This window comes from Taurulus bubalis, assembly GCF_910589615.1.
Source record: "Taurulus bubalis genome assembly, chromosome: 11".
Taxonomy (NCBI): domain Eukaryota; kingdom Metazoa; phylum Chordata; class Actinopteri; order Perciformes; family Cottidae; genus Taurulus; species Taurulus bubalis.
In genome coordinates, this window is record NC_136599.1 from 19,952,127 (window position 1) to 19,964,751 (window position 12,625).

General features: G+C 41.2%; 1 protein-coding gene across 1 annotated transcript in view; it reads right to left on the reverse strand.

Moving 5' to 3' along the window:
* The window catches only part of sema3h (sema domain, immunoglobulin domain (Ig), short basic domain, secreted, (semaphorin) 3H), a gene marked incomplete at both ends in the record, with an annotated part of 131,986 nt that overhangs the window by 105,428 nt on the left and 13,933 nt on the right, over window positions 1–12,625 (reverse strand). Inside the window, 6 exons of the mRNA XM_079225697.1 lie at window positions 1–92; window positions 705–824; window positions 1,231–1,324; window positions 2,658–2,777; window positions 3,572–3,634; window positions 7,534–7,688. The exon at window positions 1–92 is cut by the window's left edge and continues 54 nt beyond it. Coding sequence (XP_079081823.1) covers window positions 1–92; window positions 705–824; window positions 1,231–1,324; window positions 2,658–2,777; window positions 3,572–3,634; window positions 7,534–7,688 — 644 coding nt within the window. The remainder of the gene's footprint in view (window positions 93–704; window positions 825–1,230; window positions 1,325–2,657; window positions 2,778–3,571; window positions 3,635–7,533; window positions 7,689–12,625) is intronic.

Genomic DNA, 12,625 nt, shown 5'->3' on the forward strand with positions numbered 1-12,625 from the left:
CTCTTGAGCGCGCTCAGTGAAAAACACATAGACCTTATCATCTTCCGGGTTATCAGTTTCAGACAGCGGCGCTACCCGCACAAACTGGGCATCTGGAGAGAGAGAGAGACGGGGAGGGAAGAAGACAGGTACAACTGTGTTTACAAACAGCAGAGAGTCAACATGTATCTTGTTGTTGTCAGCAGCAGACGTTGACCGACTGGCCTGATATAACACAGACCGGATGTGCAGGAGATGGTTTTAGATATGTTTATTTAGAGCAAAAGACATTCAATTTAGTCCAGAATATTCAGTATATGAAGCGAGAAGTAAAATTGTAAAATTACTTGACACAAAAGAGAACATGTTACTTGAGAAATAGATGTAGAAACAGAACAGATATGCATTGAAGGACCTGTTAGCTGGTGTGGCAAATGTGGAACACCAAGACTCCCACAAACAAAGAAATCCTGGGAAGCATACTCACTAAATAAAAGGTCTTTTTATTTGGTGTTTTCTGGATGAAAAATGATTCGCGTGAAATTCCAATATTTGCTGAGTTCTAAAAACACTTGGGACCAACCATGTCAGGAATCTTGCAGGAGGAAAACTCTGTACATCGGCAGACTTCTGTTGTGGCATCCAACCACGGTGGTCAGAAATTAGTTTCTAAATGTGTTTTTTTACTCCTCCTTTGATTCTCTTTGATCTTTCTTTGCACTCACCCTGCAGCCAGGTGGAGTCGTACTGCTCGCTGCGGATGACGTGACGACTGCCGAGACTTCGGAAGAAGGCGGAGTCCCGGCTCATGAAGTCTGAGGTGATCCCAGCATACAGCTCTCCATCTGCACAGAATAACACAAGCTTTAGGTATTTTTAGGTAAAACAGAAAGGTCGTCGCAGACAACACAGGCACTGAAGCTGCTATTGCTACCGCTATACCTCCCGTGTAGACTGAGTGTAAGTTTGTTTTACTCCTCCTGCAAACCACCCATATTGAGAATGCAATGTAGACATTATGTTATGAATCTTTCAAACAAATCATAAAATTAACAATGTAAGTAGTGTGCTGATCTTTCTTCAGTGGGTGTCTTGCAGTGCTGCATCAACATATTTTTTGTTTAGTTTGTTTGACTAATTCACTGGTCATCCACACCGACCTAATACAGCCGAGCTATAGTTTTTGCCATGATGACTTATAATTCAATGTTCATTTGAGTTGTGGTTTCAGGAAAAAGACGGTAAACTTACCAACGACATCAGAGGCTGTTTTCTGGAACGGATCGTAGGGACATTTCCCTTTCCCACACTCTGTTTGGCTGTAGGAGAGAGTCTGGTGCTCTGACTGGCAAAGAAAACAAGGCCAAAGGTCAGAGAGGGAGAGAATCAGCGAGACAGAAGAAGACAGGCAGGAGAAAACAAGTTGTTTGGGCAGACTGACAGGCTGCGACTCTTTAATTAATTCTTTAAACAATAAATCATTTAATTCAACCTAACAAATAAGCATAAAGACTTTTTCAGCCAGCTGAACTAGCCTGCCACACACACGCACAGAGCAAGTGGCTAATTGAGGGTAATCGGGCTAAGTGTTGAAAGTGTTAAACCAGTCAGCACCACCAGCTCCTCTAAGCACCACGTCTGAACCTCTCTGATCTCACACACCCTTTCATGGTATTAGCTGTTCCCTGACACACATTCACGCACACACACCCAAATACGAATGGAGGAATGCACAACCCCCCCCCCACACTCACATACACACACAACGAGGAATTTTAAAACCCTTAACCTATTCCTGATACAATGATAACCCACATGTGTCTAAATCATCAGACATGTACGATACGATGTGTCAGTGTGCAATAAAGAAGATTTACATTCATATTATAATTGACATAGACATGTCAACAAAAAAATCGACAGTGTCCGGTGGCCCCCAGCGTGCAGCCACAATGACAAAGGGTGCATTGTATATATTATAGATGGATGGCACAGGGTAAATCCTGGTAGGTATATGGGCATAGGGGCAGACGCCACACATATCTCAGCTGCTGATAGGCCCGTACGTAGGGACTGGACCAGGACTCAGTGCACACACAGGACGGCGGGGGGCAGGAACAGCATTGCTTCATGAGGCAAACAAGTGGCATCTTTTTTTCATGTTATATACTCTATTCATCTATTTTGCACACTATTGTGTATGATCTGAGAAAGCTTGACATTAGCTTGCAGGCTAGCTAACTAAGGAGCGACAGCTATTTGAATCTGATGGGGAGAAAAGACCAGTTACATTTAATCTACTGGAAAATCTTGCACTAATGTGGCTGACATAAAAAGCATGTCCCAATCCAGATCTGAGTACTTAGAAGAAGATTAGTTTATAAGTTTACAGTATTGATTGGAATAAAGGATTATTGATTAGAATGAAAGATTATCTGGGAACGTGACTCCTGAAATAAATAAGACATGCACAATCAGCTGGAGAAAAGACATCTCACTCTACTACAGAAACTCAGTCGATTTGCGGTTGTACTGTTCAGTGGTGTGACAGAGTTGAGTTTCTTCCTCTACAAAAGATCTACTTTTGTCCAGTGATTCCCCTTCCATTATTGTGACAGCAGGAACTCCTTCCAGCTGGTTAAGCATCATTTGTGTGTGTATGTGTGCAATAATAATACCTGTTGGAAGACGCTGGTAGCTATGAAAGCACACCGGGGGTTGAAGGCTCCAGTGCCACAAACGTACAGGTGAGTCTGATTAAAAGGCTGCAGAACTCGCAGGAAGTTGGCGCACTCCAACTGGACAGAGAGACACACACAAAGGGACCAAAGTGTGAGGAATAACGGAGGATGTAGAGTATTTAGTGATATTGTTTTACTACAAATATAAGGCAGTGGTTCTTCCGTATTAATTGTTTGAATGTGGTAACAATATTGGAAAAGTAATAACAAAAGGAGCCATGTTGAGATTTGTTGAAATGACATCATCAAAAACATGAACTAGATGTTTCTTTCTGTTGTGCATGTGTATAATGCAAGTTTAACTTTGCCCCAAACCGCCAGAGCCTTTACAGACAAAAGACATGAATATCCCTAGCTAAGGGGAAATTGAAAGTAAGATATGTTTCTTCTGATTTTCGAAAGTTCCCTGTCAAAGTTTAATTTTTTTGTCTGAGTAAATCTAGCTCACCTGAGTCTTGATATTCTCACCAGCATCATAGCTCTCTTGTATGTTTAGTGTTCCCAAAGGAACCCAATTCATTCAACTTTAGTTGCGCTCTATATTTAGTTATCTATCAAGTCAACGTTCTTGCTGCAGAACTCTTCACACCGTTTCTTGTGTGACAGTTTGACATTGCGGCACACAGTGAAGAAACGCTGTTAAACTTGAAATGACCTGACGTGGGAGCCACTGATCTATATCTGCATAGAATTCTGTTTGAAATAATTGTCTGTGAGTTTAAAACAGTACAGAAGTTACAGTGGTATATGTTGCTTTGCTTAATTAATCTAGTGAGTGTGAGTGTGTGTGTGTGTGTGTGCGTGTGTGTGTGCGTGTGTGCGTGTGTGTGTGTGTGTGTGTGTTGACTCACCTCTGGATCCTTCCCAGCCATGAGACACTCTTGGACACGGTCTGGTCTGGCTGGCCAGTATAGCTACAAAAAGCGAGAGCAATAAAGAAAACAGAGAAGGAGAGAAAGAGATTTAAAAACTTTTTATTACAGACTCTAAATTACAGATAAAAGGCTTTTGGGATTGGCAGGTGCTTGACAAGGAAGCAAGGCAGGGAGAGTCCACAAAACATGACTAATCTAGAGGGGGAAAAGGAGGAGGAGAAGAGGGAGGTTGTAATACCTCTTGCAAGGCAGCTGCAGGGAGGAGAAAGTTAGAGTCCTATTGATTAGTTAGGCTGTCAGATCGGTGGCAACATGACAAATTAATGTGCACAATAACGCAACTAGTGTAATTAGTTTGGATAAAGTAATTCGTCGATTTTCTTAGCACCCCTTTGGGTACTATAAATGTAAACCATAATAATTTTGTCATTCAGAAACATTTGTTTTTTTAGAATATCATTTGTGTGGATACACCTGTTATACAAGTGTGCCAATTGGAAGTTGTTATAGGACCTGGCATAACTGAGAAGAATCAGTTTGTGTGCCTATTATCTTAAAAGAACAATACTCAAAAAACTAAAATATTGGCTGATTTGTTTTGGTTAGACAGTTCGCCCAAGCAGAAGGCAAAATACATGCCTCATGTCTTTGTCTGATCATCAGCCAGCTCACAGGTCAGTTCACTATACTATATATTTAATTTCCATCATAATGTGTGTCAGCTCTCACTGCCATGTGCATCACTGCCCAATAAGAACATAATAGACATTGTTCCCAAAGAAAAAGAAAGAAAAACCTCTAAAATTCAGAAATGAGGCGAACAATGGAACCCTGCCACATGTATGGCTCGGGGGCAGATCTGGAGACATAACCTATTTAAGTCTTTTGTGAAGACATGAGGCAGTTTTTATCGACTTTTTTTTAACTGTCTGAATCATTGTGTCTGAATAAAATCAATAGGTTGTTAAAAATCAAGTCGCATTTGCTAAGTGCCTGTGTGTGTGTGTGTGTGTGTGTGTGTGTGTGTGTGTGTGTGTGTGTGTGTGTGTGTGTGTGTGTGTGTGTGTGTGTATGTGCGTGCGTGTGTGTGTGTGTTTTATAAATGCCTTATTTCTAATCAGTAAACCTGAGGATGACCTCACTAGTGTATTAATTGAAACCTGAACATATTCAGTATATAATAACACACACACAGTGGGGATTATTCCACTGCTTTCATGTCAAGCCATTAGGAAAGGAAGTAATAGATGAGGTAACGATAACAAGAGAGAGAGAGAGAGAGATAGAGAGAGAGAGAGAGCGAGAGAGAGAGTTAGAGAGAGGCTTAGTGTAAAATGCCAGCTATATGACTAATCTAAATACTTCCTTGGGTATGTCATTGCCTAAGAGACCAGAGCGGTGAAACTGAGATTGAGACAATTCGATAAGTGATCGTATCACTGCAAAGTTTATTGAAAAAAATGCAGGAATTTAACTGTTGTTTTAGTTCACGTCCCAAGTGTTATCATCATAGTATAGTGATAGAAATAAAACAAGATCTGTGCATCGATATTGGCATTCGTAGACAAATCTCAAGCTGCTGTTTTTTGCTTCAATCTAGAAAATGTGACATCAACTCTTCGAAAGTGATTAATGACAACTGATGGTTTAAGGAAACAATTTCTTCTGGATGTCCAGTAATTGTTCCCTGATGTAGTCAGTCCCGCAGAGCCCTGTGCCGGGCAGAGATGATCAGATTAGATTAGAGACCACGTTCTCCCTTATCTCTAAATACCACACACTGACAGGAACATGGACCACCACTAAAGGATTCTCACCTGGTAAAGCCTTGGGTTAATGGAAATTCACCCCTGTGTGAATAGCGTGCTGCTTGTCAGTTTATACAACATAAAGGAGTGCGATTGTTAAGCAACATAGAAATCACTGGCAGGAAGAAGAAGGAAAAAAGAAAACCAAATAAGAACATTTTGTTGTTGGGAAATGGCTAAATTATGTACATTGGTAGAGAAAAGCAGTGCTGAAAAGGAAAGAAATAAAGCGTAACAAAAGAAGTAGGGAGGATAAATAAAGAACAAATATGCAACAAAAAGCCACAAACGCACTCAAACCCTTGGTGACCCTTTGTGTAATGTGGGTTGCCAGCTGCGGACTCACACAGAAGGAATGCCTTGAGGGTTTTTGGCCTGATCAAAGAAAAACGCGTCTGAAGGCAACAGCATCACGTTTGGCACTGCGCCCTCAACTGGGATGGACTGGGGGAACTGGTTACGTGTCCATCTCTCTGTGCCAAAATCTGTTTTATTGAGGCAGCAGGGCTGCGCACATGTACAAGTATGTGTTTGGGTTTAAATCATGATGAAGAAATACATTAAAAATCAGGGATAGGTTTGTCTCAAGCTGCACTGACAAGAAGCTATGGATGTCAGTAGCAGAGAAAATAAACAGAAATGTAGAGAATATGGCACTGTGAGTGGTTTTAACACCACAAGGGAAAAAACTCCACACGAGCTGGAACAGTCTAAACAGACTATAAATACTGTATGCACAAATATATTACTTTACAGCCAGCATGGAGCTGAGTTATGCGTTGTCTATGACTATCTATCCTTTTGTTGGCTGACTGCCTGGCTGAGTGGGTGGCTGGCCAGCTTGACTGCTGTCTGTCTGTCTGTCTGTTTCACAGTCTGTCTGTCTGCTTGCCTACCTGTGTGGCTCTCTGATAGCTTGCGTGTGCATCTGACAGATGAGGGTATTGATTTGATCCGACAAGGCAGAGTTATGAAAAGGCAGCGCTGACGCAGTCCTTGCAGTGACCCTGAACTCGTCACCATGTCTGTCTGGATATAAAATGAAAGCAGCAGAAGGAACCTGGATACTGTAACAAACCTGTAACCTACAGTATATCTAATTTCATCAATCATAGATTTTTAAAGAATGAGATTGATTTAAACTGCTTTCCACCCACATTTTACATCACTGTGGTACTTGCTGAAAAACATGTGTTGGGGCACTTGTAAAACATTGTTTGTAAATTGCACCATTTAGTGAGTAGCATTGCAGGAATATAGCGGGAACTTGACCAGCTGAATCAGGACAGGGCAGAGCAGAGCAGAGCAGGGGCTCTGACCTCTGGGTTTTAAGCTTCATATTATTGATGCTGTGGGAAAATACTGCTCCTTAAAGTGTGGATATACACCTAAAGATAACTTGATTAATCCAACACATTAGAAATTGCACAAAAGCAGAAAACACTCACTGGCATAAATCAATAGGTATAAATCAATAGGCCACAGAAAATAAAATATTTCATTAATTAATTTTCCTGATACATGTGGCGTGCAGGTGATCCGTCTCTGCCTTTGTTCATAAGTTGATTCAACTTCCAGCTGTTCTCTTTAACAGCATAATCACTCTCCAACAAGGGTTCTGCTGCTCGTCAGTTAACGTGGACAGTAGTGGAGGGAGGAATGTGAGAAATGTGCAGGAATAATGTGTGGCCCGACTGGAACTCATAATCTTGCTATCGGTTTAGAAAGTTAGAAAAATGAGTCAACAATTGAGCTTCATCCTGGGTGTTTGAGTAATAGTTTAGTGGTTTGGAGTATATAATCATCTTAAATGTTTTGTTTAGGCCTTTAGCAGAGGACAATATGAAGAAGTTAAGGAAGAAAAGATGTGTATTTCTGTAATAAGAGTTAGGAATTAGAGAAAGATAAGCAATCGGAGGGTGTGACTTTCCTCTTCCTCCTATCATCGGTAATTAGTCCCATCAAAGCGATGACACATTAGTAATCTGAATCTGCTGTCATTTGACTTGGTGTTTATCTGTGTATTATGTTTTTATCTCCAAGCATTCATCAACAATCAACTTGTATGCTGTATGTTTGTTCCTTGCCTGCATGATAGGCGAATGAGTGAATGTGTCCTCCATTCCTAACCTTGCGAGGGTTCTGCGTTATGTCGTTCAGACTGGTAGACAGCAGGTTATCTTTCATGGCCACGTAGAGACGCCTCCTGTCTTCGTCAGGAAGCATGGAGTGCAGGTCCCCGGCCACCAGGGGCAGCGTCAGCAGACGGCCGTTCTGAATTAGCTCTGAAAGGGATAGGAAGACAAAATGAAGAGTTGCATTCAGCGAAGCTTGACTAGAGGCTTGTTCACTTTTGAAAATGTGAAGAGAATCTGCAAGAAATGAACATGAAATGCACAAAGAGAGTCAGATGAGAAGATTGAATCGACTGTCATGTCCATCCATCCATTCATTTTCATCCGCTTAATCCGGGGTTGGGTTGTGGTGGAAGCAGGTTCAGCAAGCTGACCCAGGCTCCCCTCTCACCCGCAACATTTACCAACACAATTTCTGTTTTTACTGGGAATAATAAGAGGGTGCTAAATTAAAGTAAGCTAATCGACGCCGAACTCCATCGGGGAGAGTAGAGTCAAGTTTATAATGTTCTCAATGGGAAATTTGGTTCATATACAGTCATGGGTATAAGGAACCATAATTAATCAAATAAAATACACATAACACCCAATGCAAATATCTGTTTTAGTAACAGATGGTCTGAGTGTTTGTGCCTGTAAAGAAGAAGATTTTTCAACAGATAAACAATAAGCAAGTTGGTAAAAGACAAACTTTTATCTATCACACAGACAAGTGTCTGTTTGTCTTGCAGCTTCATTTCTCTTATCATACTGGACACTCGAACCGAACAAAACTGTAACGTATCGTGTGCGAATGACAAACACACACAAAGACACACACAGTACCAGAACTACATCTCCAGACAGATTGCACGATAACGAGCGATTCTGAAAGCACAGATAACGAGCATGCAGCTAAATGTTTTTTAAATGATTACGCTGTTGCACCATGTAAACTATGACAACTATGAGAAGATCGCACGTCCGTCTTGTGTTAACTTTCATATTTTAACTGCCAAGTGTTCTTTAGTGGATTGCACTTGGCATCGGCTCGCAAAGCATAAACATATAGACTTTAAAGCAGCACCAGGCATGGCTTCACACGTTGGCAGCTCTAAATAGCAGTGAGAGGCAGAGACAGAGCTTATAAAACACAGTTTGAACTTTAAAACACAGAAAGCAGAGAGGGGGGGAACAATAATGTTGGTGAAATGCACACTCCTGTTAAGCAACCTGACCGTTCTGTGAAGCTACTAAATGATTTCAAAGGGAGAGAGGCCATTCTAAGTGTATAAGGAGAAATTTAATTTATGGGATAATAATATAGCCTACCATTAACATAAAATATGGCCCAGTGAGTGCACACAATATTGGTTCACTTAGGGGAAGATTAAAAAAAAGGAGGTAAAAATTATTTATCATATTTCACTGCGGCAGCAGACTCAGCTCACTTTTATGAAAAGAGAGATAATTTATAGTTTTGTATCATTGGGTATTCATGTGCTTCTTCCTTTACAGGGATGATAAACCCCTCACACATACGGCGCGCGCTTCCTCGAGCAGCTGAATCTGAACTGACACAAAGATCATGAAGAATAAAATCTGGTCAATATTACTAACAATATCGCGGTGGTACTATGTTCCAGCATAAGTATCTTTACTAAAAAAAAAAACATTTAAACCTAGCAGCTCGACCTCACTGAATTTACACAGGAGGCACCGGATAGTACAGCGTGTATGATAAATCATTTTTGTAAGGATCAACAGCAAATGTGAACATGTGATAGGAATGTGAATGTAATTTTGTGTTTGTACAGACATGGCTGTTGATGCATCTGTCTGCATAGACTTCCGATATAGTCAGAACCTGTTAACCAACACTATCCTGTGATCAAAGGGTTTGAAAATACCCAAAAAGTTCTTGTCACGGTTCCTCTCCTTTGTCCACCACATTTACAACCCAACAAACAAAATTCTATCCATCAAAATACAAATCTCTTTGCTGACACATCGCTGTGGCTGCCCCTTATTCTATAAATACGCCACACAGCCTTTCCTCTCCAAACACATGGCAATTATCTTAACGATTGTCTGACTCAAGCAGCTGTGGGATCTAAGAAAAAAAGTAATGAATGACTCTCAATACCTTCTACACTGCTGTATCTGTTCTTTATATGCTACCCATCATGTTAGTTGGCAGGTAGGTTTAATATAAAACAGAAGAAAAAAAAGTCAGGAAAAGATGAAGAGACTTATAGATGAATGAAATGTGTTGAGGAGTGAAGGAAAATATAAAGGAAATATGTAATAAGAAAATAAGAAATTGGTGGACGTGGTGAGAAGTGGGACACTATTAAAGTGCTGGAAATCAATCCAAAAGAATGAGAAATAAATGAGACGAGGCTGCTGAGAAATGATGACAGACTGGATATGAAATACAAAAAAAAGATGAAGAGACGGCAAGAGACGGACGCTAAATTCACGGTGAACATACTTGTATCAGTTTGTTCAACTTAATACTCACAACATAAGAACAATAACATTCAAACTCTGGTGGTACCAGATAGCCACACTGCTGAGAAGGCAGGTATCTGTCTTCTCCTGAGATTAACTGTACTTGTCTTGTAAGGGTTGATAAATGTAATCTGAACAAACTGCACAGTAACCACAACAACCTAAAAAAACGAGTTAGTGAAAGTTCTAAATAGTGCCAGTGTCCTGCAGGCCAAACGGTTGATGAACAGGTCTCTTAAGCTATATCACTCAGGCCATGCAGGAGCTGCTTGTTCACCTCATTTTAGTTTAACACACATGTGGATTTTCTCTCTCTGGTAACTAAAGATGCCACCAAGTGGTCCGGACATGTCTTCAGAGACCCCTGTGTAAAGACACAGGTGCTCCACTCATGTGTTTTACAGCTCCAGTTCCCATCCAGTCGTTTCCTCGTGCGGTTGAGCGCCAGACAAAGACAATGTGGAAAAGTCTATCCTGCTTAGGTAAAATTACAGGAAATTGAATCTGATTTGTTTGAACCCGATCCAAATTTATCAAAATACATAACATGGTGGGATGACAGGTTTCCACAACTCTGCCCAATTAACAAGCTACATGCTGTGAGCCCATGTGACTTTTGTTTACAGTTCTGTCTGGCGTTTAATTATGTGATCTGAACAGAGCAGAATATTACAAGTCTGCTTTTCTTTTGGACTTCTTTAAAACTTTTTTAAATCTGATAATTGTATTAAATTTTATATCTTTTGAACACTTTCTATCTGTATTTTATTACTACACATGTAAAGCATACAGTAATTGTGAGAGGGTAAAACAGGGAGGAGGAGGAGGAGGAGGAGGAGGAGGAGGAGGAGAAGGAGGAGGAGGAAGGATGATGGAGGGGAAAATGACATGGCGATGTGACAACAGGATGAAAATGGTCTGATGGGTGAAGACAGCTGCGAGATGAGAATAGGCAAAATGTCGAAACATGACACGATGACAGACAGATGAGGAGAAAAGGGAAGGGGGGCAAGAGCAAAAGCAGAGAACAGAGTGAAAGAAATCTTGATGGAAGGAACATTTAATAAATATTGATTGATGATGAGGATGAGCAGGAAGAGGAGGAATGGGAAAAGGCAGATGGGGATTTGGCAGGAAAGGTCGATGAGGGTAGAAGACAGAGCTCCTGTAAAAGCCATGTTGCGATGACAGGGCGGGGGGTGATGGGCATTTGGGTGGATTGAAGAGGAAATGGAACCAAGGGAGAAAAGAGGATGAAGGGGAAGAGTAGCAAAGAGCGTGAGGGGAAATTGTAGCGTAATAACAGAGTGAAGAATGATGGGTAGACAGGTGGATTGAAGAGGACGAGAGGACAGAGGAAAAAAGAGGCAAAAGTGAGATGGAAAATGATATGATGACAGGGTGAGAAATGATGATTGGATGGATGACGGGTGAGAAAAAGAGCGGGGGAAACAGAGCGGCTGAAGAGTAGAAGGAATGTCAGAGAAGAAGAGAAAAATGAAAGGCAGAGACTCAGGGAAGCAGAGAAAAAAGGGGGGAGGAATCAGAAGGAAGAGGAGGAGGAAGAAAGACAGGGAGGGGCTGGAGACAGCAATGAGAGGAACCACAACATGCTGACAGTCAGACAGCCAAAAACGCAAGAGATGGATGAGCAGAGAGGAAATGAGCGGAGAAAAGGAGAGAGAGGAAGACATGACTCAATGGAAGAGATCATGTGGAACAGGGAAACAGTCACAGGAGGAGAACGTTTTACAGAAACCTGTTCTTTAGCCAGTGGGTACCTCAGTACATGTTCAGAAAGCGGGCAGAGAGGTAAATAGTTTGGCCTCACACTGATTCGGGCTCCATTCATCCCAGTGGGTGCAGCAGCAGCTCAACAGAATTCAATATAATTGTGAGATTTCTGTTTGTTTTGTCCAACGTTCTTTGTTTGTTTGTTGAAGCAGCTGCACTCACCAAAACCCCCACATCTTTTCAAACTGTTCAAATTTACAATTGGAATGATGAAAACAAAACATCAATATTTTTGTACTTGTAAGAAACACTGGTAATTAATGAGTCAATCAATCTTCATTGACTCACATGACAAATGTCATATTTTTGCGACACGACAACAAGTTCCTGCACCCTGAAGTCTTTTGCTGCAGTATGTGTGCACCGTCCTATTACCGTCAGTGTCAGACTGGTATCAGAAAACGTCTGTCATTCCCAACTGACCTTTTCCACCACATTTTGACTTATCATAGCAGAAAAAAAGCAGAGCTTTTAATGATGGCTCTGTTCGTTTAAGTGTAAAGCCAAACCAGTGAGCCACCAGGCCCTGAAACAGCAAACTTAATTGCAATAGTTTGATTATAATTGTTATAATAACACTGGTGCTTTTTCTGCTATGATGTCTGTTGTGTAGAGGGCTTTCAAATGGGGTTGTGGTTCCTGTTTTAACATTTGTGTGACCAGCTGACCAGGGATTTACAATTTTGTAAAGCAGGGGTGCCCAATACTTTGATCGCAATCGACCGGTCGATCGCAGATGTAGTGCGGGTAGATCGCATGCCATTAAAAAAAATAAAATAGTTATCGACAAAACCCAGCTC